Below are 27444 nucleotides of genomic sequence, written 5' to 3' on the forward strand. Positions count from 1 at the left end.
TGGAAACACTATTGTCCCATTGTCTCTCCGGCATGAGGGGAACATTCCTGCACCCTCGTATCATACTGTATTAAACCTAACTCCATAGACAGACAAGCACACCGAAAACGGCTCATTGAAAAAGGGAGGAAAAAAAAAAATCTAAAAAAAAAGTATTCAGGAACAGAATTTTATGGCAAAAGCTGAAAAACAGTGAACAATAGTAAGACCAAAAACACAAATCAACAGAACTACAAGAAAAGTGATGCAAGGATCGTTATTTCATGGATTTTATTGATTCTAGATCTTCAGGGAAGAACAAACGTCATGGAAATCAGTGACACAACTTAGGAAAAAAGGTGGCTGAACCAGACCTTATGGGGGCCTCCTCCAGGCAGAAGATGTCGGGGGAGAGAAGGACCAGACATGTTGAATTTCAACACTAATCTTTTTGATCTCCGCGGATGTAAGTCGGCTTCAGAGGTATCCGACAGCAGCTTACTCTGCCCCCATCCTGCACAAAACACACATGCGCACTCAGTCCAAATGAGCATGCATATGCAAGGGGAAAAGGGGGTCAGGAGATGGACAGATCTAAGCGTATTGGTGCTACACTCCGAGAGACAAGGGCGCAAATGCCCGAACTTTGTGTCACTCAAATGGGAAACTCCAGGGTCTCGTTCTCAGGATCGGTGGGGTGCACAAGGCGCGACATCCAGTGATTAACATCTCATCACCGATCCTGTGGACTGGCGACATCCACTTACAGTCACATTTATAATATCTCCACCTCCATGTGGTCTCAAACATGAAGATGTTCCCACCAACTTCAGAGCTTTTCACTATGGTCCCAAAAGGTTGAAACTACATAAAAGCACGAATTTGGAGCTTTAATTCCAGAGGTGAAACAATGCCATAATAAGTTTTCATTGCGCTGCCGGTAGGATTCCACGAATGGACTCGGACGCTGGAGTTCTAGATGCAATATCGATTAGGTAGTTACAGTGTCAACGCGTTTCGAAGTTATCCAACAGGACAGAACCACAATGAAGATCCATTAACAGACCGACAGTTATATACGCAGATGTTTTCGAAAAGAAGCGCCAAAAGGCATGTGACATGTCAAAGTTCAGCCACAGTCCGTCAATGACAAATACATAAAACCATGCAAGGTCACACACAAAATCTCTTATGAAGTGCAGTCAAATAAAAAAAAAAATTTGGAAAACTAGTGATGGAGAGCGTGCTCTAATATGGGGGTATCCGACCACGCTCAGGTGCTAACCGAGTGTCTTCAGCGTGCTCGAATATGTGCGAGTCCCCGCGGCTGCATGTCTCAAGGCTGTTCGACAGGCGCAACACATGCAAGGGTTGCCTAGAACAAAATTACTACTTCTATTTCTGGAAAGGCGATGAAGAATTTGGCAGCTGGTTCCATCGAGTCGATTCCAATCTACTTTGGACCGCAATCGGTTTCTCCCGACTTCGGCAGCGGGCCATGAACATCGCCCACATGAAGAGTTACCCTCCGCCGCGGAGAATTATTCCACCTGATTACAATTAGACTATTATTTCTGTAAGTGATATGTAGGTCAGTCACAGCTTTAGGGAAACCGGAGTGTAAAAATACAAGGTTACATTACCTACATTGTGTACATTAACCGTCCCCAGAACGTTCCCACAGTTTACCGACCTTATGGTAAAGATTACAATCTACTTCTAAGATGAAGAAGAAAAAGCAAACTAGAATTTTAATGGGGAGGAGGGGGGGTCCCAACTTTGCAAGTTATTTAGCCACAGCATAGGTGAAAACTTGCTCATCATTGGGGGCCCACCAAATGGTTGTTTGACCCTAGGTCCTAAGTTCCTGTTGTCTACAGGTCTTCTGGAAGTAATGTGCGGCCGCCATTACACACTAAAGGGGCTTTTTAAAGCTCTACTAAGAGCTTTCATTTTAAAGCTCCAATCAGTGGGGGGCTCAACAGAAGGACCAGTAGCAAACAATTTTCAGCTATGGAATAGGTAGGCGATAACTTCCCAATAGGCAGTAACTTTTGGTACCATTTGTAAAGAGGTTTGAAACTGTAGGAGGACCACCCCAACACTTACCCTCTGTCCCCCCCATATATACATTCGGTCAAGTGGGCATACGTTTTAAATGAGGGGAGGGAATAAGCCACTAGTAGGCACCTCTTGATGGTAGCTTACCCCAACAGATATAGGACCTGCTAAAACCCAACATACTGGATCAACCTCACCTCCAACAACTGGCGGGAAGATCCGTCACCTCCTAATACACCACTAAAATCAGCAGGATTGGTGAAGTTCTTCCCCCTCCACAATTCCCCAAATTTTCTATGAGATCATTGGACAATTTTCCATCTATGGAGACTGTTTTATGGATCTCCAGTCACAAAAACTAGAAGTTAGCAGTTGCCGTCACTTTTCACTCTTCTACTTATGAAAACATTATGCAAGATGTCTCGAAGAATCTAAGACTCTAAAAGTCATGATATTCCGGAATGCAAAATTAGGGAACACTGGGAATAAGACAAAACCACCCAGAATTCAGTAACCAGTGAGTGATATGGAGGTTCCACTCATCACTTATTTCAGAGATCAGCTTTATCTTGGGCATAGCAGAGGAGCTGCATGTGAGCAGTGATGGTCCTGCCCCATGACATCAGATGGCTAATAAATATAACTGAAGAGTGATAGTGACTCACCTGCAGACCAAACGTGTGCCAAGGTTCAGTGCGAGCAAGCATTGCCAAAGGCCAGGTCCATATGTCGTCTATGGCGAGGCGGCACCGGGCAGAGCCAGCGTGTCCGCACTGTAACACCGACGTTCTCTGCATCTGACTAATGAGTGATGATCTTCCCACGCAGGTACAGAAACTTTACACAAGTGTTAAAAACTAAAGCCGATAATTGCCGAAAATTAAACCACTCCCTTTTTATTTACTGGCTCCTATTTTTTGCTTCCCCCCCCCCCCCCCATAACTGCTACATACATTATATTTAATGCTTGTGCAAGACTCATTACAGATCTGCATAAACAGAAACCTGCCCAGGACCAGAGACTCCACCTGTAAGGACGGAGCACACCTAGAAGATGACTAAAGGAGCTCCGAGAGCAGATCACCAAGTATGGTCATGAAGATGGATGAAACCAGGAATCTCACCCGACTCACTGACACATGGAGCGATACCCAAAACTTCATCAGTTCCCTGTACAGAGGTGCTCTCCAACCTTACAGACCTCGAGAGACACATCCAGCTCCCACCACCTCACAGTAATGGAAAGAAAGCCCCCATTACAGGTACAATGATAACCAAAGCTTTTCTACAGAAATCCCCCTGAAGCAGTATACCAAGATCCAGGGTTCCCACAATGTCCCCATGCAGTATTCTACCATCAAGCACTCCAAACACTGTCACATCCAACTTCAAGAACCTCCCCTGACCAGTAGTATCATCCTGTCTCCAGCATACCATACTTAAATTATCTCTAAACCCCCAAGACCTGTATATGTGCATCCAGATGTGCTCACAAAAATTCACCATTTCGAGATGTGCTCCTCATACCAGTTTACTAGACCTGGAGCCAGTGCACCAAGCTGGCAGACAGTCGCGAGCCAGAATTCATGGGACCGCGAGCCACATGTGGCTCCCGAGCTACAGGTTGGGGACCCCTGCGGCACAGGATACATAAATATCCCCCCTGTACTCACAGCACATGGGCAGACGAGAGAAGATGGACATCACCATGAGGTTCCATACCTAATAGTCCTCCTCTAGGGCAGAGGCCTGCTGTGAAGAACCGCTCGTATCTCCTCCACCTTCATGTAACCATGGTCATCCAACAACTCCAAGGGATATAACATTTCAGGGGTTTCAGTAGCTTGATCTCTGGGTTACTTTTACATTGGGGGAACCTTCCCTCAATATACAGCCCTATAAAAGGTCACTGAGGAGCTCATGGATCCAGGGGGCAGAAAGTCCGCAGCCGATCTGGAAAACCTGCTACAACTGATGCTTAGGGAAAGTCTACTCAAGAAGTGTCACCACAGATGGTACCTTCTTGATGGGTGTATCATTGTATTCTATGAAGTGGATTGGGGGGGTTTGATGACCTACCCATTGAAGGAATCTGCCTGCACAAAATGACTGTTCAGACCAAGCACCAAAGCTCTTTGCCGTTCGATATAACTTCCAAGTTCGCATCCATCTTCTCTTCCATGACTGACAGCTGACTTTATACAAGTCAGAGGGAGCAGATAAAGGTGGAAGCCTTGTAGGTAGAAGTTCCCTAAACTGATCGACCACTCCAAGGGTGCATCAAGGGCCGGTGCTTGGTTTGAACAGTCGTTTTGTGCTGACAGACTGACTAACAAAGACCATCAATGAGTGGATGGTGATCATCTGACCAGCTGGATGAACCACCAACAAAACAAAGAATGGGAAGCGACACCTTCAGCCATGAGGATGGAAGGATAGGCCTACAAACCTCCACAGAGTATGAGAACATCAGCGCTGCCCTGCCGACAGCCCCCCAAAAACGCAGAGTACGACGTAGATCGACACCTGCTCCTGGAAAGCACGTTTCTGCTCGGACTTCAAGAAAACTCTTAGCTGTTTCCAACAGGAAACGCGTTCCAAGATGGCCACTTCCGTCATATTCTAGTGACCGCTCCGCTAAATAGGGGTAGACCCTCAATCACTGGCAGGGAGATTCTGATGTCCACAGCTCTCATGAAGCAGTTTCCTATTCATGTCATCTGTAAGGAAGCAGGTGAGGCCATGCATCAAGACGCGGCACAATTCAAGGAAGCGTCTACTTGGTGAGGTAAGAAGAGAGCGGCCCTGAAGAACAATGTTTACAACAATCATGGACGGAGAAATATAAAGACCAAGCACCGGAGCAAAACCCTCCGGATATATTACCAGTGTATAGAATACCACAGCGTACGTAGCTCGTTAAAGTGCCAGGGTCACCAATACCAAATGCAATGTCCTCAAACGGATCACCGCATTTATCCATGGGAAAGATAAATGTATGATTGCTGATATTCCTAGTGTCCTCTATTGGAGAGGTAGTGAGCATGAGCGACCACCACTACTATAGACAATGAAGGGAGCGGTAATGAGTGTGCGACCACCACTACTATAGACAGTGAATGGAGAGATAGTGAGCATGTGCGTCCACCACTACTATAGACAGTGAATGGAGAGGTAGTGAACATGTGCGACCACCACTACTATAGACAGTGAAGAGAGCGGTAATGAGTGTGCGACCACCACTACTATAGACAGTGAAGAGAGCGGTAATGAGTGTGCGACCACCACTGCTAGAGACAATGAAGACAGCGGTAAGGAGTGTGCGACCACCACTACTATAGACAGTGAAGAGAGCGATAATGAGCATGAGCAACCACCACTACTATAGACAATGAAGGGAGCGGTAATGAGTGTGCGACCACCACTGCTAGAGACAATGAAGACAGCGGTAATGAGTGTGCGACCACCACTACTATAGACAGTGAAGAGAGCGGTAATGAGTGTGCGACCACCACTACTATAGACAGTGAATGGAGAGATAGTGAGCATGAGACCACCACTACTATAGACAGTGAAGAGAGCGGTAATGAGCATGTGCGACCACTACTATAGGCAATTAATGGAGCGGTAATGAGTGTGCGACCACCACTGCTAGAGACAATGAAGGGAGCTGTAATGTGCATGAGCGACCACCACTACTATAGACAATGAATGGAGAGATAGTGAGCATAAGAGACCACTACTACTATAGACAGTGAATGGAGAGGTAGTGAGCATGAGCGACCACCACCACTACTATAGACAGTGAATGGAGAGGCAGTGAGCATGTGTGACCACCACTAGCAGGGCCGCGCTTAGTAACCCGATGTTTACCCTGGTTACCAGCGTAAACGTTAAAAAAACAAACACTACATACTTACCTTCCGCTGTCTGTCCCCGGCGCTCTGCTTCTCTGCACTCCTCCTGCACTGGCTGTGAGCGTCGGTCAGCCAGAAAGCAGAGCGGTGACGTCACCGCTCTGCTTTCCGGCCGCTGTGCTCACAGCCAGTGCAGAGAAGCAGAGCGCCAGGGACAGACAGCGGTAGGTAAGTATGTAGTGTTTGTTTTTTTAACGTTTACGCTGGTAACCAGGGTAAACATCGGGTTACTAAGTGCAGCCCTGCGCTTAGTAACCCGATGTTTACCCTGGTTACCGGGGACCTCGGGATCGTTGGTCGCTGGAGAGCTGTCTGTGTGACAGCTCTCCAGCGACCAAACAGCGACGCTGCAGCGATCGACATCGTTGTCGGTATCGCTGCAGCGTCGCTGAGTGTGAAGGTACCTTTACGGCCGGCAGTCAGTCAGTGCGGGAAGCAGACGGCAAGGGACAGACACCGGAATGTAAGTATGGAGTGTTTGTTTTTTTTAACGCTGGTAACCAGGGTAAACATCGGGTTACTAAGCGCGGTCCTGCGCTTAGTAACCCGATGTTTACCCTGGTTACCCGGGGACCTCGGCATCGTTGGTCGCTGGAGAGCTGTCTGTGTGACAGCTCTCCAGCGACCACACTACGACTTACCAACGATCACGGCCAGGTCGCATCGCTGGTCGTGATCGTTGGTAAATCGTATAGTGTGACGGTACCCTAAGGAACTTGCCCCTCAGACCATGTGGGGTCATCACAACAGAGACCCTAATCAGAGGACAATAAAACAATCCTTATCTAAGAGCTGGCCCAATAATTATGGACATAATTGTTTATCACTTATGGTAATTCTGCTTCATGTCACCTGTCTTATCCATGGTGTTTCCTTTTTTTTTTCTATACGATGTTGTGCATAAATATGTGATTCTTCAGAATTTCTACTAGTCTTTGCCTGATGAAGAGACCTGAGTAGTCTCAAAAGCTGCAATTTGTTACCATCTTTTCAGTTAGCCATTAAAAAGGTATCAACCACTGAGGACTCTCAATTCTAAACATTTTTCCTAATCCCCCTCAATTTATAACCACAGCGTCATATTCCATAACTCTATTTTTCTGCCTAGCGTGAACGCTCTGAATCGGACGCTTTCTTTTGTTCCTGCACCTGAGGCACAGCCCTCCCCTCTTTCCTATATGTAAATGTAGTACTTATTTTCCAAGTGGGCGTAGTCATCTCTCTAATGGCCAGAGAAGGGACTAACTGGATTTATACGCAGGAAATCAGGAATGGAGAGAGGCAAGAAGAAAACGAAAGCCTGCCGGATTCCGCAGCATTTACGCCGAGTACGAAAAAGACAACAAAAATAAAACCCTCTAATACAGAGGTAAATATTTAATTATGGCAGAATAAGTTGGGGCAGGGCATAACGCTAGCGGGAAAGACCACCAAGTATTATAAAGACCCCCGTGTATTACACAGACCAGCTCCATCACAATCTGTGTGGCCTCTCCAGAAAATGCAAGGAGTCAATATGGAAAATACAAAGAACGTTCGGGGAAGAGACGCCACCAGATTGTTGAAAGTTTTGTCTTCACTTTCATAAACTTTTTCCCCTTAATAAACAACTTTCCACTTCTGAGCTTTTTTTTTTTTTTTTTCAGGGATCTTGTGCACTCGCCAGACCTGGAATGTCCCAGTGGCGTAGGAAGGGGGGTGCGGGGGGGGCGGGCCGCCCCGGGCGGCACAATGCGGGGGGCGGGCATCTAGCCCTGCTGGCACAAGCATCTCTTCAGTCAGTGCAGGGCCAGGCAGTGCAGGCACATCGGGGTTAACAAGGCAGCCAGCGTGACATTGTTTTGTGGGCGGAGAGTTCTCCTGCTCTGCTCCTCCGCCCGCCCCTCGCTGACTGCTGAACTTACATCAGGACAGGCAGATTCTGGAGGAGCTCCTTGGCAAGCCTTGCCGCCCTGAGTGAGTGCGATGTATCGCTGTATTCTGACAGTCTGGGTGACCTGGGGCGGCCACAGCTGATATACTGTATATTATATACTTCAGCAGCCGCCCAGGTCCCCAGCACCTGTCCTGTATATGTATATACTGTATCTATACAGCCTGCATGACAGTATATATAATATATATACAGGACAAGTGCTGGGGGCCTGGGCTGGGCGGCTGCTGAAATATATACACTGCACAGTACCATCACTCCCCTGTATATATACACTGCACCGTACCACTGCCCTGTATATATACACTGCACCGTACCACTGCCCTGTATATATACACTGCACCGTACCACTGCCCTGTATATATACACTGCACCGTACCACTGCCCTGTATATATACAATGCACAGTACCACTCCTCCTGTATATATACACTGCACAGTACCACTCCTCCTGTATATATACACTGCACAGTACCACTCCTCCTGTATATATACACTGCACCGTACCACTGCCCTGTATATATACACTGCACCGTACCACTGCCCTGTATATATACAATGCACAGTACCACTCCTCCTGTATATATACACTGCACAGTACCACTCCTCCTGTATATATACACTGCACAGTACCACTCCTCCTGTATATATACACTGCACAGTACCACTCCTCCTGTATATATACACTGCACCGTACCACTGCCCTGTATATATACACTGCACCGTACCACTGCCCTGTATATATACAATGCACAGTACCACTGCCCTGTATATATACAATGCACAGTACCACTCCTCCTGTATATATACACTGCACAGTACCACTCCTCCTGTATATATACACTGCACAGTACCACTCCTCCTGTATATATACACTGCACCGTACCACTGCCCTGTATATATACACTGCACCGTACCACTGCCCTGTATATATACACTGCACCGTACCACTCCCCTGTATATATACACTGCACAGTACCACTGCCCTGTATATATACACTGCACCGTACCACTGCCCTGTATATATACACTGCACCGTACCACTGCCCTGTATATATACAATGCACAGTACCACTCCTCCTGTATATATACACTGCACAGTACCACTGTCCTGTATATATACACCGCACAGTACCACTCCTCCTGTATATATACACCGCACAGTACCACTCCTCCTGTATATATACACTGCACAGTACCACTCCTCCTGTATATATACACCGCACAGTACCACTGTCCTGTATATATACACCACACAGTACCACTCCTCCTGTATATATACACTGCACAGTACCACTCCTCCTGTATATATACACTGCACAGTACCACTCCTCCTGTATATATACACTGCACAGTACCACTCCTCCTGTCCTGTATATATACACTGCACAGTACTGCTCCTGTCCTGTATATATACACTGCACAGTACCACTCCTCCTGTCCTGTATATATACACTGCACAGTACCACTCCTCCTGTCCTGTATATATACACTGCACAGTACCACTCCTCCTGTATATATACACTGCACAGTACCACTCCTCCTGTATATATACACTGCACAGTACCACTCCTCCTGTCCTGTATATATACACTGCACAGTACCACTCCTCCTGTATATATACACTGCACAGTACCACTCCTCCTGTATATATACACTGCACAGTACCACTCCTCCTGTCCTGTATATATACACTGCACAGTACCACTCCTCCTGTATATATACACTGCACAGGACCACTCCTCCTGTATATATACACTGCACAGTACCACTCCTCCTGTATATATACACTGCACAGTACCACTCCTCCTGTCCTGTATATATACACTGCACAGTACCACTCCTCCTGTATATATACACTGCACAGTACCACTCCTCCTGTATATATACACTGCACAGTACCACTCCTCCTATCCTGTATATATACACTGTAGAATTTACAATAGCTGTCACTCATGTAAGAAGTGAAATCTGGCATTGGACTATACCTAGATTTCTCTGCCGTATCTGGGCATCATGAATCGGGGTATGTGTTAAAGGGGGGGGGGGGGGGACCCACTGAGACTCTTTTGCCCGGGGCCCTCAAAAACCTGGAGCCGGCCCTGGGGGTGGGTCACCGGGCTGCGGCCGGCGCTGCAGCTGTTTAACGCTATTGACGTGTGGGCCCGCGCCCGCACGTCAATAGTTAACAGCCGCCAGCCAATCTGAGGCTGGCAGCTGACGTCAGTCCCAGTGTGCATGTCGCCGGCGTCTGACATCATTGTCAGTCGCCGGCGAGTGCACGTTTCAGCTGCGTGGAGAGAGCAGGAGCGCGGTCAGGTAAGCAGAACTTGGTTATTTTTGCAGTCCCGATCATGTGATGGTAACATTCACCGGCGAAACAATTAAAGTTCTACATCTGAGGTCTTATTCCTGCTGGGGGGGGGGGGGGGGGGGGGCGCCAAGCTCGGGACCAGCCCCGGGCGGCAAAAGCTCTAGCTACGCCTCTGGAATGTCCTCCATACTTGGTTACCAGAAGGCCAAGAGGGGCCTCAGAGCAAACACTGCAGATAAACAGTGAGCACATTTGTCTAAACATTCCCAGCAGGTAGCCCCCAGAACAATGGGGTGTGAGTATATGAGGAGCCCTCTGCCTACAGTAGATCACAGGCAGAAGGCAGCTCGGCCATTGTTTGCTCAGACGCCCTCTCCAGCTCTTCACAATATGTCTCTCTGGTCGCCAAGCAAACTCCATACAGCTACAGCTGACCAAGGAAAGCAAAATGTGCACCTCCGGCATGGATGCCTCACCGCCACAACCTAACCACTACTAGAAAAAGACTGTCCATAAAATAAAATAAAAAAAATACAATCCTACACAAAACCCCATTGGGTTGCTTTAAAGATGGCCTATGTGGTCTCCTGACACATCCTTCTGTTTTACCATAACAATTGCAATCCACATGAAATAATTCTGGAACATCTTAAAATTATAACTGCAGCATCGATTCCTCTACAAATCCTTCTGGAAACGTATCAATGAATGAACAACTGAGCGCCATTTTACTTTTCTCTGGGGTGTATAACTACATAATGAAATAGTCAAAATGCAGAAATACAACAAAAAACAAAACAAAAACGCATCTGGTCAGTTGTTAAATTGTTGGCAGAACGACCTCTTGAGCAGCCACCAGTCATCCGGACAGGGAGGGGGTCTCGAATCTACTTTCCATTTTCACGGATGAGTCCGTCGTGCATGAACGCGGCCTCTCTATTAAAATTCTATTCGTTTGATATAGATGGCTGAGCGTTGTAGACTTTAAGAGTGAAGGTAGGGTGCACACGCCACCAAATGGGGGACAAAGACCATCGTTTTGGACCCCTATCCGGAAATAAATAAAAGTGGGGAAAAAAAAACAAACACAATTACACGGTAATTAGAATTTAAAAAAAAAAAAAAAGCACCTGAATTACGCCCACTTGAAGATGGAAAATTCGGAGTGTCCTCATTCGCAATAGACTGTACCTGCACTTAGGTTTTGTAGCAGGACGCCTACCTGCCCCATCTCCAGTGTGAGCCCTCGGCTGGTCAGCAGTCTCTTTATAAGCAGTTTTGTGGGAGGAAGGGTCTCCAGTTTTGGAGATCACAAATCTGTGCATCAGATTCCAATGTAAATGAGGTTGGACAGTTTCACTTCTCATTGTCAGCAATGTCAATAATTAAAGTTTAACACTTGAGTTCTGACTATCTGCTGGACTGGGCTCCCCCCAGCCACCCCTCCAAACCAGATAATTGTCCATCTCACTAATTACACACTGATTACAATTCAATAGCTCAGGTTGTGCAGGCAGCACAGAGTGAAATGGAGTGCAGATCTGTTGATCTTTGCTTGAAACCAGCCAACAGATCAATGATGTACAGAGCACACATGAAGACAGATTGTTCTGCCTGGCAGAAGATAAAGGTGCAGCGGCAGACTAGAGTATGGCACCAGTGTATTCCAAATGTACAGTCATGGCCAAAGTATTAACACCCCTGCAATTCTGTCAGATAATACTCAGTTTTTCCTGAAAATGATTGCAAACACAAATTGTTTGGTATTATTATCTTCATTTAGTTTGTCTTAAATGAAAAAAACACAAAAAGAATTGTCCTAAAGTCAAATTGGATATAATTCCACACCAAACAGAAAAAAGGGGTGGACAAAAGTATTGGCATTGTTCGAAAAATCATGTGATGCTTCTCTAATTTGTGTAATTAACAGCACCTGTAACTTACCTGTGGCACCTAACAGGTGTTGGCAATAACTAAAGGCCCCTTCACATTTAGCGACGCTGCAGCGATACCGACAACGATCCGGATCGCTGCAGCGTCGCTGTTTGGTCGCTGGAGAGCTGTCACACAGACCGCTCTCCAGCGACCAACGATGCCGGTAACCAGGGTAAACATCGGGTAACTAAGCGCAGGGCCGCGCTTAGTAACCCGATGTTTACCCTGGTTACCATGCTAAAAGTAAAAAAAAACAAACACTAGATACTTACCTACAGCCGTCTGTCCTCCAGCGCTGCGCTCTGCTTCTCTGCTCTCCTCTTGTACTGTCTGGGAGCCGGAAAGCAGAGCGGTGACGTCACCGCTCTGCTTTCCGGCTCACAGACAGTACAGGAGGAGAGCAGAGCACAGCGCTGGAGGACAGACAGCTGTAGGTAAGTATCTAGTGTTTGTTTTTTTCACTTTTAGCATGGTAACCAGGGTAAACATCGGGTTACTAAGCGCGGCCCTGCGCTTAGTTACCCGATGTTTACCCTGGTTACCAGTGAAGCACGTCACCGCTGTGCTGTGCTTTCACTTTACGGCCGGCAGTCAGTGAGTGCGGGAAGCAGACGGCAAGGGACAGACACCGGAATGTAAGTATGTACTGTTTGTTTTTTTTTACGCTGGTAACCAGGGTAAACATCGGGTTACTAACCGCGGCCCTGCGCTTAGTAACCCGATGTTTACCCTGGTTACCCAGGGACCTCAGCATCGTTGGTCGCTGGAGAGCTGTCTGTGTGACAGCTCTCCAGCGACCACACTACGACTTACCAACGATCACGGCCAGGTCGTATTGCTGGTCGTGATCGTTGGTAAATCGTATAGTGTGACGGTACCCTAAATCACACTTGCAGCCAGTTGACATGGATTAACCCCTTAGCGACCGCCGATACGCCTTTTAACGGTGGCCGCTAAGGGTACTTAAACCACAGCGCCGTTAATTAACGGCGCTGTGGAAAAAGTAAATAGCGCCCCCCAGAGTCACATTTTCGCCGGGGGTAGCCGAGACCCCAGAGAACATGATTCGGGGGGTTTTTAACCCACCCCGCATTTGCGATCGCCGGTAATTAACCGTTTACCGGCGATCGCAAAAAAAAAAAGAAACGCGCTCTCTTTTTAATTTCTCTGTCCTCCGATGTGATCGCACATCGGAGGACAGAGAAAAGGGGTCCCAGGTAGCCCCCCAATACTTACCTATCTCCCCCGATGCTCCTCGTGGCTCCCGGTGGGCGCCGCAATCTTCAAAATAGCGGGCGCATGCGCAGTGCGCCCGCCGGCCGGCACCGCGAGAATCTTTGGGGTCTCGGCTGCCGGGGGTAGCCGAGACCCCAAAGAGCATGATCGGGGTCGGTTTTACCGACCCCTGTTTTGCGATCGCCGGTAATTAACTGTTTACCGGCAACCGCACAAAAAAAAAAAGTCAAAGTGTAATTCTCTGTCCTCTGATGTGATCGCACATCAGAGGACAGAGAAATAGGGGGATTCGGGGACCCTGCCATACTCACCTGTGTCCCTGGGTCCTCCTGCTGCTCCTCCTGGCCGCCGGCAAAAGAAAATGGCGGGCGCATGCACAGTGCGCCCGCCATCTGTCTCCATCTGCCGGCCGGCAGGAGAAGAACAGTTGGGGCTAAAATTAGGGCTAGGGTTAGGGCTAGGGTTAGGGCTAGGGTTAGGGCTAGGGGTAGGATTAGGGTTAGGGGTAGGGCTAAATTTAGAGTTAGGGTTGGGGCTAAATTTAGGGTTAGGCTTCTTTCACACTTACGTCGGTACGGGGCCGTCGCAATGCGTCGGCCCGACATACCGACACACGTTGTGAAAATTGTGCACAACGTGGGCAGCGGATGTAGTTTTTCAACGCATCCGCTGCCCAATCTATGTCCTGGGGAGGAGGGGGCGGAGTTACGGCCACGCGGTCAGAAATGGCGGATGCGACGTACAAAAAAACGTTACATTGAACTTTTTTTGTGCTGACGGTCCACCAAAACACTGATCCAGTGCACGACGGGCGCGACGTGTGGCCATCCGTCACGATCCGTCGGCAATACAAGTCTATGGGCAAAAAACGCATCCTACGGGCACATTTGCAGGATCCGTTTCTTGTCCAAAATGACGGATTGCGACGGATGCCAAACAACGCAAGTGTGAAAGTAGCCTTAGGGCTAGGGTTAGGGTTGGGGCTAAAGTTAGGGTTAGAGTTTGGATTAGGGTTAGGGTTTGGATTAGGGTTGGTATTAGGGTTAGGGTTGGAATTAGGGTTACGCTTGGGATTAGGGTTAGGTTTGGGATTAGGGTTAAGATTAGGGTTGTGATTAGGGGTGTATTGGGATTAGGGTTAGGTTTGAGGTTAGGGTTGAGATTAGGATTATGGGTGTGTTGGATTTAGGGTTTTGATTAGGGTTGGATGTTGGATAAAGAACCTCGACTAACATCCAAACAAGTTCAAGCTGCCCTGCAGTCCGAGGGTACAACAGTGTCAACCCGTACTATCCGTCGGCATCTGAATGAAAAGGGACTGTATGGTAGGAGACCCAGGAAGACCCCACTTCTTACCCAGAGACATAAAAAAGCCAGGCTGGAGTTTGCCAAAACTTACCTGAAAAAGCCTAAAATGTTTTGGAAGAATGTTCTCTGGTCAGATGAGACAAAAGTAGAGCTTTTTGGGCAAAGGCATCAACATAGAGTTTACAGGAGAAAAAAAGAGGCATTCAAAGAAAAGAACACGGTCCCTACAGTCAAACATGGCGGAGGTACCCTGATGTTTTGGGGTTGCTTTGCTGCCTCTGGCACTGGACTGCTTGACCGTGTGCATGGCATTATGAAGTCTGAAGACTACCAACAAATTTTGCAGCATAATGTAGGGCCCAGTGTGAGAAAGCTGGGTCTCCCTCAGAGGTCATGGGTCTTCCAGCAGGACAATGACCCCAACACACTTCTAAAAGCACTAGAAAATGGTTTGAGAGAAAGCACTGGAGACTTCTAAGGTGGCCAGCAATGAGTCCAGACCTGAATCCCATAGAACATCTGTGGAGAGATCTGAAAATGGCAGTTTGGAGAAGGCACCATTCAAATATCAGGGACCTGGAGCAGTTTGCCAAAGAAGAATGGTCTAAAATTCCAGCAGAGCATTGGAAGAAACTCATTGATGGTTACTGGAAGCGGTTGGTCGCAGTTATTTTGGCTAAAGGTTGTGCAACCAAGTATTAGGCTGAGGGTGCCAATACTTTTGTCTGGCCCATTTTTGGAGTTTTGTGTGAAATGATCAATGTTTTGCTTTTTGCTTCATTCTCTTTTGTGTTTTTTCATTTAAGACAAATTAAATGAAGATAATAATACCAAAGAATTTGTGATTGCAATCATTTTCAGGAAGAAACTGAGTATTATCTGACAGAATTGCAGGGGTGTCAATACTTTTGGCAATGACTGTAGAATAGACTCGGCTATCCATGTTGGAGGCACAGACGAGCTACGCTGGAAGCAGCCGAGAGGCGGCCATCACTGCGCGTGTGCGGCCAAGAGAACGACGGGACCAGTCCAATGGAGGTTAATTAGAGCTTGGAGAGGCAGCCGTAGGGGGCTATACGTGCAAGACGGAGGCAGATTTAAGGAGTCATATTGGCACAAATTATACATACATAGGCACGCATATTTAACAGCACAATGTGATTTAAGGAATAATCCTTAAGAGCCATTTACAATACAAGATCATCTTGAATGAGAGTTAAAATCATATAAACAGGCTGCCCATCACCCGAAGAACAAGCAAAAGGCATTTTCAGCAGTGTGTTGTCCTGTGTAATCAGGACCTGCACTGCCGAGAACTACGGCAGCCTATGTGCACTGAGCAAAAAAGCATTGTTTGCTTTGCCTGTGCGAACAGGCATTAAAACTACCGCCGACTGGCAAGTTTACCGATTGCCAGTCGTACTGTGTCACTGTGTAAACGGACCCCTAAAAGGGGTTGTCCGGTCTTAAGTGTGCAGTCTTGCGAGCCCTCATTTCGCACGCACTGCACATTGAGAATAATTCCCAGAGGCCGCCACCAGGCGAGTGACGGCAAGTTGGTGATTTGCATACATGCGGTCACGTGCCAACTAGACGGGGATGACCTCACTTAAGCGAGGCCGGATACAGTCTAGTAGGAATGTGACCGGGAGAATACAAATCGCGCACTTGTCCGCAGAGCGCACAGTAAGAGTGACTGCAGACTTATAGCTTAAGACCACACAACCCTTTAAGGCCTCCTTCACATACGTGTCCTATCCGTGGTTTTCATACAGAATACATACCATTACAACCTATGGGGCTGTTCTGGTGCCCATGTTTTGTGTCTGCAATAAAATGAATCACAGAAACAGGTCTGGTCCAAAAACAGAGTCACTGAACTAAATTACCCCCCCCAACCCAATGGGTCCATTAAATCACAGACAGCAGATGGATCAGTGTACAGTCCGCCATCAACAATGAATGCATAGGAGAAACCTTGTAACTTTATTGCTTTATACAAGAAAGTCAGTGATGGAAAAAAACTGACCAGACACCGATGAAAATCAGAATTTTTTTCTGTACCAGAAAAATCACTGAATGAGGCCTTAAGGGTACTCATCTCCAAGATCCTATTCCAATATGTAGCAGATGTAATATTAGCAAATTCCTCCAATTAGAAATGTAGTATAGTTCTTCTGATTTGCGATGTCTCTTTTCTCATGTGCAGGCAATGCAGGACCTTAGGTATCCATGGTTATGACCACTAGCAACTACCTATTAGTAGTCGTAATCATGGATACCCAAGGTCCTGCAATGTCCGCACATGAGAAAAGATATACTGAATCAGAAGAACTATACTACATTTCTAATTGGAGGTATTTGCTAATATTATTATACCTACTAGATATTGGGATAGGATCTTGGAGATGTGAATACCCTTTTAAGCTACAAAACATTTCGGATCTGACGGTTACGCGAGAGCTGTCACCGACGTGTTTTTCCATTAAACATTTCCAATAACTAAACAGGCAGCAAAGCAACAAAGGACAAGATGACAGAAGTAGTGAATCACCGCCGACCTCTGGACTGGGAGGACGCAGCCCCAGGAACCACAGGCACAAGGCCAGAAAGCCGGGCACGAGTCGTAAGGAGGGAAAAATCAGCCAAGACAGGAGAGTAGACAATGGTTCTATTGGCCTCAGACACGAAGCCTGAAGAGTGACAGAGGGGCAGCGGAGCAGTAACCCCGCACAGTAACCCCGCACAGTAAACCCCGCACAGTAACCCCTGCACAGTAAACCCCGCACAGTAAACTCCGCACAGTAACCCCTGCACAGTAAACCCCGCACAGTAAACCCCGCACAGTAAACCCCGCACAGTAAACCCCGCACAGTAAACCCCGCACAGTAACCCCTGCACAGTAAACCCAGCACAGTAAACCCCGCACAGTAAACCCCGCACAGCGCCAGATTCTCCCGAGTCCTCGTGTTTCCAATGGAGAGAGCGGCCATCAGATTATATCCAATGAGATCAAAGTCAAATTTCAATATGCACACTATTTTATTGGGCCAATATGGGCAAAGAGACGCTGCAATCCCCCAAATGAAGCAGCCGGCGACGAGAGATGCGGCACGAGACCGGTCACTGGCAGGTGTCAGACAGCAACTCTGCGGGGACATCTTAGGACGTCGCACAGTGGAAAGCCCTGCGACATCGCATTTCCCTGCGAGGATCATCAATTTCTGCAGAAAACAGCGCTTCCAGATCCAGACACTAAAGGAAATCCCACCAGCAGCATCACTGATGGTAAGGTGCTGCCATTCAGGACTCCAGGAAAGCAGAGTGACATCCCCCAGAAGAGCAGTGATTGCAAAAAAATGATAATGTAATAACGGCATATTCATTTCGGGAGGAGGCAGCAGGACAGGCGTGTGGGTCAGTAACTACAACTCCCAGCATCAGCTTGTGTAATGGGATCAATGCAGGGATGGGGGTTTCCTTCCCCAGAAATCAGCAGGACGGCGTTTCGGGAACGGCTGCGGCTTCCAGTAGCTGCAGATCTGCAGGGAATCACGGCCATGATGTAACCTCCGCCCTCCTCACCTCGCCCTGACACTTCCAGCACCGGCGATCACCGCTGGATAAGGCGGCACACCCTGCACGGGTCAGAAAAATAATAAGCAGACGTCTGTGGGCAGAGAAGCGAGAGCGCAACACCCCTCATACAGCGAGGGGCAAAAATCTGAGGACGAGGGGCTCTAACTGGTTCGTCAACCATTACCAACCGCATCATAAAAGGGAGAAACTGCGACAGAAATCAGGTCTAGAAACCGCACCAAATAAATGGACCCCAGCTGCAATACCACACCCAGCCTATATACACAGGTGTGGCGCTGTTTTTCAAAGCTGTTTATTCTTAACCCAGGGCAGATGCTGTATTGCTCCAGTCAGACCTGTAGAGAAGTAATGGCAGGAGACAGCCACGCAACAGCAGCCGGCAGCCACGCAACAGCAGCCGGCAGCCGCGCAACAGCAGCCGGCAGCCGCCCCTGCAAAACTCCCGCTCGCCATCATACACCTATGGGTAACTGGATGGCACACACTGGCGATTTATAGGCCCTGCAAATCCACAGCCAGGTTACTGGTAGGTTTCTACATAGATTGTTATGGTAATGTCACAGACCACCCTGATGAGACCCCACTAATCAGCAGTGCAGCAGATTTACCATAAGGCTGCTGTCACACTGTCAGTATTTGGTCAGTATTTTACATCAGTATTTGTAAGCCAAAACCAGGAGTGGGTGATAAATCCAGAAGTGGTGAATATGTTTCTATTATACTTTTCCTCTGATTGTTCCACTCCTGGTTACAAATACTGATGTAAAATACTGACCAAATACTGATAGTGTGACGGCAGCCTAACAATCATCGGCCCATATACAGTATGTCTCAGGTGTATGGGGGCTTCTACTGCAGAGGCCCCCCTCCAATTAAGGCCCTGTTCACACGTCCGTGTTGTACATGTGACATCCACTTCTCATGGACACAGCACACCCCCCCCCCCCCCCCATTATAATCTACAGTGATGTTCGCATTACCGTTTTTTGGAGGGTTTTTTTTTCCCCAAGCAGCACAGATGACAAGGGCCAATGCGTGAAAAACAGGCACAGAAAACGGATTTAACAGCACAAAGTATAAGAGAAGCTTTGTCATTTATTTAGCCATGAATAAAAACTCATAGCACATCGACGGCACACTGACGGTAAATACTGACGAACCACGGACAGCACACTGACGGTAAATACTGACCAAACATGGATGGCACACTGACTGTAAATACTGACCAAACATGGATGGCACACTGACAGTAAATACTGACGGTAAATACTGACCAAACATGGATGGCACACTGACTGTAAATACTGACCAAACACGGACAGCACACTGACGGTAAATACTGACCAAACACGGACAGCACACTGACGGTAAATACTGACCAAACACAGATGGCACACTGACAGTAAATACTGACGGTAAATACTGACCAAACATGGATGGCACACTGACTGTAAATACTGACCAAACACGGATGGCACACTGACTGTAAATACTGACCAAACATGGATGGCACACTGACTGTAAATACTGACCAAACATGGATGGCACACTGACTGTAAATACTGACCAAACATGGATGGCACACTGACTGTAAATACTGACCAAACACGGATGGCACACAGACTGTAAATACTGACCAAACATGAAAGGCACACTGACTGTAAATACTGACCAAACATGGATGGCACACTGATGGTAAATACCGACGGTAAATACTGACCAAACACGGACGGCACACTGACAGTAAATACTGACGGTAAATACTGACCAAACATGGAAGGCACACTGACTGTAAATACGGACAGTAAATAGTGACCAAACACGGACGGCACACTGACTGTAAATACTGACCAAACATGGATGGCACACTGACTGTAAATACTGACGGAATACTGATGGCACACTGATGGTAAATACCGACGGTAAATACTGACCAAACACGGACGGCACACTGACAGTAAATACTGACGGTAAATACTGACCAAACATGGACAGCACACTGACGGTAAATACTGACCAAACACGGACAGCACACTGACGGTAAATATTGACCAAACACGGATGGCACACTGACTGTAAATACTGACCAAACACGGATGGCACACTGACTGTAAATACTGACGGAATACTGACCAAACACAGATGGCACACTGATGGTAAATACCGACGGTAAATACTGACCAAACACGGACGGCACACTGACAGTAAATACGGACACAGACCAAACACTGATGGTAGAAACGGATCTATGGATGACAAACTAATCCAAAGCACCGTTTACACTAGTACCTTTTTTCCCCACTTACGCCTTTACACACAGGAGTGTGACTGAGGCCTTATGCAGCAATAATTGGACTTACAAGAGAACCCGACGCCAGTCACTGGGTAATTTATAGTAAACTAGGAAAACGGACCAAACCAAAAATTATCCATGGTGCACACAACTTCCTGCTCTGGATTTGGCAGAGCTCCGAGTGTTACTAAGAATGTGAGCCGAGGCCCGCCCGCCGGTCTATTCACACCTGGACAATATGATGTGTGAGGGTTATATACTTGGCACCAAAACCCTCATCTGATATTACTCAATTAAAAAAGGGTCGTCCAGAATTATTTTTATTTCTCCTCAAAGGCCACTTCTGTAGCCCAGTGTAAAGTGGCAATGACAAGGAAGAGTACCCTCCATAGGACATCCAAGAAAGGTGAGTATCTGGGGTCTGGTCCTTATATAGACCCCCATATTGTAACATACATGAAGCGTGAAGAGGGTTCTCTGATCGTTCTGTCCTAGACTACATGTCCAATTATGTACATTTCCCAAAGACGTGGCGATGCTTTCCTTATTTCACTTTGTGAAAAATCTAAAATAAAACGACAAGTAAAACGAGTGATATTTTATTTGGAAACTAGTCATTAGTGGCAGTCAGACGGCCGTATAAATTGTAACAGCGCACAGACTGGTCGGTTGCTCTACCAACCAGCGTATGACAACTGTATAGAAATGCAAGAAGCAACAGGCCAGTCCGTGCATTGCGGTCAGATTTAGACAGTCGTCTGACTGCGCCCTTTCCCCCCAAAGATACAGACTATCGCCTATCTAGAAAAAAGGGGAAACATGCTGATCGCTAAGGTCCGGAATTCTGGAACCATTAGTGATTGAGATCGGAATTATGGAACCGCGATGGGCGCAGCAGCCTGCCCTGTATGAGGTGGAGATGCATGAGGCCTAGTACGGGCCTCAATGAAGTGGGGTTCCCCTATTCTACAGGCATTTTGGAAAAAACCCTAAAAGCGATCATCTTTATTTAGCCTTATCCAAATATATCTGCCATGAATAGGACAGCTTGGTTCTTATGGAGATATTATTCTTGCCAACAATAGTCTTCAAATAAACACCTAAAATACGAGACACGGCCTACACACAAGAGTGGCGCTCTTTCTGGGGGTAAAAGAAACAGTTTTTTAATCTCAAACAAACCTCTACATACAGTCCACCAGAAATCAGATCTCCAGAGGCCAGCGACGACAGCATGGCCACTCTTGACATATGGAGATCTCGGCGGCTCTCACTTTAGTATGATCTTATATGTCGGTGTTCCTCATAGCTTCCTACTTGAGGTGTTAAATATGCCAAAATGACACACCCTGCCCCGATGCTGGAAAGAATGAAGGAAAAATTAAAAAAAATATCCAAGGCTATATTCTATATTTATATAGGGATTTTTCCTTTGCGGGGTTCAGCCCGAGCTGCAGGAAGGAAAGTCGTGCACTTGCTGAATTTCTTAATGAAAGAAAGGTTTATCCGTAAAGCGGCGTTAACGTTACAGAAGGGAGTTCACCAGAAATGCGAGGCAGATTATTATGTCAAGCGTAAAGCATTTAACCTGCTTCATTCCCATCGTTGCTGCTGCCGCCGCCCGGGGCCGTGTTGGTCACAAATGATATGCAGCAGAGGAGAGTGATAAGCAGGGGATAGGGGCCCAGGGAGTGACAGCAGCGCTGCAGGCAGTCCTCGTCTACTGTACGATGCGCAGCTGCCTCCGCGGATGGAAGGTGTGTAAGTTCACGGGTGCCTCCACCAGACAAGTCAGCACAGATCGCTCCCGACAGCCGTCAGCGCACATCCCTGTAGCACAGGAAGGGGGCACATACTTCTACAGCAGAAGGGATTGGGCATGTTGAATTTCCACAGGCCCTATCCTTTGTTATCATGTGGTGGGACTGATTTTCTAAGTGTCCCTTCTCTGCCCTTTGAGAAAACACGGGAGCTAGGCCGAAATGATTGTGCTGGTGTATAGGGTGCTGAAAGGAGTAACCGCCAGCCGAACCAAGAATGGGGGCAAACCGACATCAGCTGATCCATTGCGTGTGTATGGAGGGGGCAGGAAGAATAGCGGTGAGTCTGAGCTTCTACATGTATGGGGGGCAACAAAGTATAGATGTCAGCTGAACAGCACGGGAATGTGTACAGGGATGGGGGGGTAAAAGGAATAGCTGTCAGTCAAAACAAGCGTGTAATAAAAATATATATATATATATATATATATATATATATATATATACACACGGGGGTCAGGAGAAAACTTAACTGGAGTGCACACAGGTATATGGCAGGAAGAAGAGCTGAACTGAGCGTGCGTGTGTACGGGGGTCAGAAGGGATAGCTATCCAACAAACCAAGTGTGTGCGATGTATGGGGGGGGGGGGGGGGGATCAGGGGGAATAGCTGCCAGTCAATCCGTGTGCACATGTGCGACATAGAAGTGGCGGGCCGAACCTAGTGTGTACGGGGGTCCTGGGAAAAATTCCTGCCATCTGTAGCAAGCGCAGAGGTATACTGGGTGTCCAGGAGGAATAGCTGGGGCCAGACCAGCACTCACCCAACCGTTATTGGAAACGCACAGCCCCCTCTACAATTTACCTAGAGGACAGGTCACCAGACCAGGTGAGATGGTCGGTGATTTCAGTGGTGGTCCCAGGTCACAGACCCTTCTAGAGTGATGTAACAACAGGTCTGTTAAAGTGGACTGACCCCTTCGATGTGTGGCAGAGTTGCACTGCCATTTCTGTAGGCTGTGCAGCAATGAGCGCCCAGCACCACGCCGCCAGTCTCCAGTGTGACACATGGGGACGGTGCCCAGCACCACGCCGCCGCCAGTCTCCAGTGTGACACATGGGGACGGTGCCCAGCACCACAACGCCGCCAGTCTCCAGTGTGACACATGGGGACGGTGCCCAGCACCACGCCGCCGCCAGTCTCCAGTGTGACACATGGGGACGGTGCCCAGCACCACAACGCCGCCAGTCTCCAGTGTGACACATGGGGACGGTGCCCAGCACCACGCCGCCAGTCTCCAGTGTGACACATGGGGACGGTGGCCAGCACCACAACGCTGCCAGTCTCCAGTGTGACATGGGGACGGTGGCCAGCACCACAACGCTGCCAGTCTCCAGAGTGACACATGAGGACGGTGGCCAGCACCACAACGCTGCCAGTCTCCAGTGTGACACATGGGGACGGTGGCCAGCACCACAACGCTGCCAGTCTCCAGTGTGACACATGGGGACGGTGGCCAGCACCACAACGCCGCCAGTCTCCGGTGTGACACATGGGGACGGTGGCCAGCACCACAACGCTGCCAGTCTCCAGTGTGACACATGGGGACGTTGGCCAGCACCACAACGCTGCCAGTCTCCAGTGTGACACATGGGGACGGTGCCCAGGACTTTCCTCTCTTCTGTACACTCTGCCCGGCTCCCAGCAGCTGAACGTCACAGGACGGCACAGAAACAAGCTCCGAGGCTGCGCCGACACAGTAACATATGGCGAGAGCTCAGGATCCCGTGTAAACGCTCGGCAGCAGCAGCTGGCAACATCCAGACACCAAGTAACAACCTGTCTCCACAAGATCTCACACATCCACGGCCCCCAGGGGCGATGATTACAGGGAGGAGAACCCCAAGGAAGACGCTCCATGGCAACAAAGTAACCACAAGGCAGGAAACCAGAGAGCCACCACCGCACAGTGACAAAACCCTGCCAAGAGGCTCTGCAGCAGCCATCCACACACCATGTGTGCAGATTTCAACCTTTATAAAGGATTCTCCGATAATACAACTAACATGAGACCATCAGCAGAGCCACATACACAGTGCAGCGATAAAGGGGATGGGACCCCCCAATAATCAGTTACACAATAGAAAGACCCTCATCCAACCAGCAAATAAAATCCACCCACAAACAGCGCCACTCTTCCACACAGGTCGCGCCCGGTATTGCATTTCAGCCCCAAAAAGGCGACTATGGAAAAGCTGCAATACCAGACACGACCTGTGCACTAGAGAGGCGCTGTTTGTGGGGACAGTGCACACCCCCCTTCAGATGTAAATCATCTCCAATGACAACGGTCAGCGTATTTCCCAGCGTTCACCATAACACCAGTGCAGGGCTCACGGGGTCAGCACTGGTCCCAGTCCCATACTGGTTTGGTGACATCTCCTGGTGGATCCATAGTGTCTGCAGCTGGACAATAAGCACCGGCCTAGACATTCGGGTCAGGCTGAGTTCACACATTGCGGTGGTGACCCCACAAAACCGCACAAGAGCCGATCACAGCCTGAACCAATCCCCATCAGGCTGCCCCATATATCTGATGTTAGGACCGAGCACAGCCCCCTCTCCAAGAGGTTCTGCAGCAGTCAGGATCACACACTTGTCTGAGTGCACCGGCTACTAAGCAGGAATAAAAAGAGAATTAAAGGGGCGGAGCGGAGTCCTGCAGAGGGGGGCAGTGCGGGGTATTCTGGCCACACTGGGGATGATCCCTGCGGGACACCGTAGGGGGGACTGGTGGAGAACTACATCTCCCAGCATGCACCGCTACAGGTGGCCTGTGCGGCACTACAGCCTCTCACCTCCTCAGCGCCCGGACTAACGAGCGCCTGCTGCTGCTGCCGCTCCTCGCCGTCTCCCTCAGGTGGAGCAGTCCGGCGGCTCGCCATGATTCCCCGTGAGAATTACAAAGGAGAAGCGAAGGAGTCCACATTGGAGGGAAGGAAGGAGCGCGGTGACATGGAGCAAGGCGGAGCGGTCACCGGGACACGGGCGGCCGCGGCAGGTCGTGCGTCCGGCGGAGCGGAGAGGACATCGTGTCACCCGCTCCCCGTGTACAGAGAGTGTGTGAGTGAGAGGCGCCCAGAGCGGCGGGGGTGGGCGGGGTCTGCACCACTCCGACCAATCAGGAGGCGACGTCGGTGTCATCTGCCCCGCCCACTCTATTAACCTGTTCGGAGACGTAAGTTTTCGTTTAAAAGTAAATGTGTCTTGTAGTCGGCGCTAGCAGTGAAGAGGTTAAGGAAAAGGGGGCGGTGTTAAGTGACGTCACATACCTGAACGCTTAAAAACTGTGTCGGGGGCTGTTGAGGGCAGAAGGAGCGGAGTCCGAGGACAGGAGTGGGCTGGGTCACCGGCCGCGCCGCCGGGCAGGTGGCTGTACACTTGCCCTTGGAGTTCAGCGAGGCCAGAGACACGGCTCTTATTACTGGGGAAAGATTCTAATTAACAGGAAAATATGAAAATTGCATTTTATTTTTTTCCATTACTTAGTAGAACTGACTGATCTGACTCTGCAGGTCTCTGTGATCATCGGCTTTTTTTGCATTAAAAGGCGCTAAAGTGTTTCCATTTCCGCTCCCTCCTTCCCAGAGCCATAACTTTATTTTCCCGTCACTATGGCGATGAGAGGACTTGTTTTTTGCGGGACGAGTTGTACTTTTGAATGACACCATTGGTTTTACCGTCTCGTCGTGTGCTAGAAAACGGGGAAAAAATTCTAAGTACGGTGAAATTACAAAAAAAGTGCAATCCCAAACTGTTTTTTTTCTTTGCCTTGTTCAGTAAATGCTAAAACTGACCTGCGATTCTGATTCTCCGGGTCATTACGAGTTCATAGACACCAAACATGTCTAGGTTGTTTGAAAAAACTTCCAAAGTTTGTAAAAAAAAAAAAATATTTAAAATGGCGCCATTTTCCGATCTCCGTAGCGTCTCCATTTTTCGTGATGTTGATTGAGGGCTTATTTTTTGCACCGAGCTGACACTTTTAATGATACTATTTTGGGATAGATCCGATCTTTAGATCGCCCGCTATTGCATTTATTGCAATGTTGCAGCAACCAAAAAAAGCGTAATTCTGGTGTTTTGGTTTTTTTTCTCGTTACGCCGTTTACCCATCAGATTCATTTATTTTATATGTTGTTAGATTGGGCGATTCTGAACACGGAAACACCAAATATGTGCATTTTTTTTATTTTTTCTAATTGTTTTATTTTGAATGGGGCAAAAGGGTGATTTTACGTTTTTATAATTTTATTTTTTTTAATATTTTGTAAAAAATAAAATTTTATTTACTTTTTACTTGCTTCAATATCCTCCATGGGTGACTATAAGCTGTAATCATCCGATCGCCTGTGCTACAGAAATGCTCTTCTGCTATGAGCACCGACCACCGGGTGGCGCCCAGAGCAGTTCAGCAATAACAACCACAGGGGTCTCCTGCAGACACCGGGTTGTCATGCCAACCCATCGGCGACCCGCATTCATGTGACACGGGCGCCGATGGGCGGAGCTAAGTCGCGCATCCTATTTGCGTCAGTTAAATGCCGCTGTCGCAGATTAACGGCTGCATTTAACTAGTTAACAGCCACGGGTGGATCGCGATTCCACGCACTGCTGTTAGGTGCACATGATAGCTGATCAGATCCGCTATCGTGGTGGAAAAGGTTCGGGTTGAGCACCGGAGCCTGCGCCAAAGATAAGGAGGTGACCTATGACGGACATAGCACTTCATAGGTCTTTAAGGGGTTAAAATAAAATTAGATGCCATTTACAAATATACATTAAAGGCAATTTGTCAGCAGGTTTTTGCTATGTAATCTGAGAGCAGCATAATGTAGGGACAAAGACCCTGATTCCAGCTATGTGTCACTTACTAGGCTGTTTCGCTGTTTCTGTAAAATCAGTGTTTTATAAACAGGAGATTATCACTACAGGACAAGGTGTCTGGTGCCTCCTGGTCCATCCACACCTCCCCCTCTGATTGGCAGCTTTCTGCCTATGCACAGTGTACACAGGAAGCTGCCAGTCAGGAGTTTGGATGTGGCTAC

The 27444-nt window shown here is 48.1% G+C and overlaps 1 protein-coding gene across 4 annotated transcripts in view; it reads right to left on the reverse strand.

Moving 5' to 3' along the window:
- The window catches only part of ARHGAP21 (Rho GTPase activating protein 21), a 147089-nt gene extending 121605 nt beyond the window's left edge, over positions 1-25484 (reverse strand). For 2 of the 4 annotated variants that reach the window (XM_069729581.1, XM_069729579.1), the window contains exon 1: positions 25195-25450. In XM_069729581.1, the coding sequence (XP_069585682.1) occupies positions 25195-25281 (87 nt within the window). In that variant the 5' untranslated portion in view covers positions 25282-25450. Of the gene's footprint in view, positions 1-25194 lie in introns of all 4 variants that reach the window. The other 2 variants (XM_069729580.1, XM_069729578.1) reach the window with 2 other exon arrangements.
- Positions 25485-27444: the final 1960 nt, after the last annotated feature.

The sequence above is a fragment of the Ranitomeya imitator genome, chromosome 6 (genome assembly GCF_032444005.1).
Source record: "Ranitomeya imitator isolate aRanImi1 chromosome 6, aRanImi1.pri, whole genome shotgun sequence".
Taxonomy (NCBI): domain Eukaryota; kingdom Metazoa; phylum Chordata; class Amphibia; order Anura; family Dendrobatidae; genus Ranitomeya; species Ranitomeya imitator.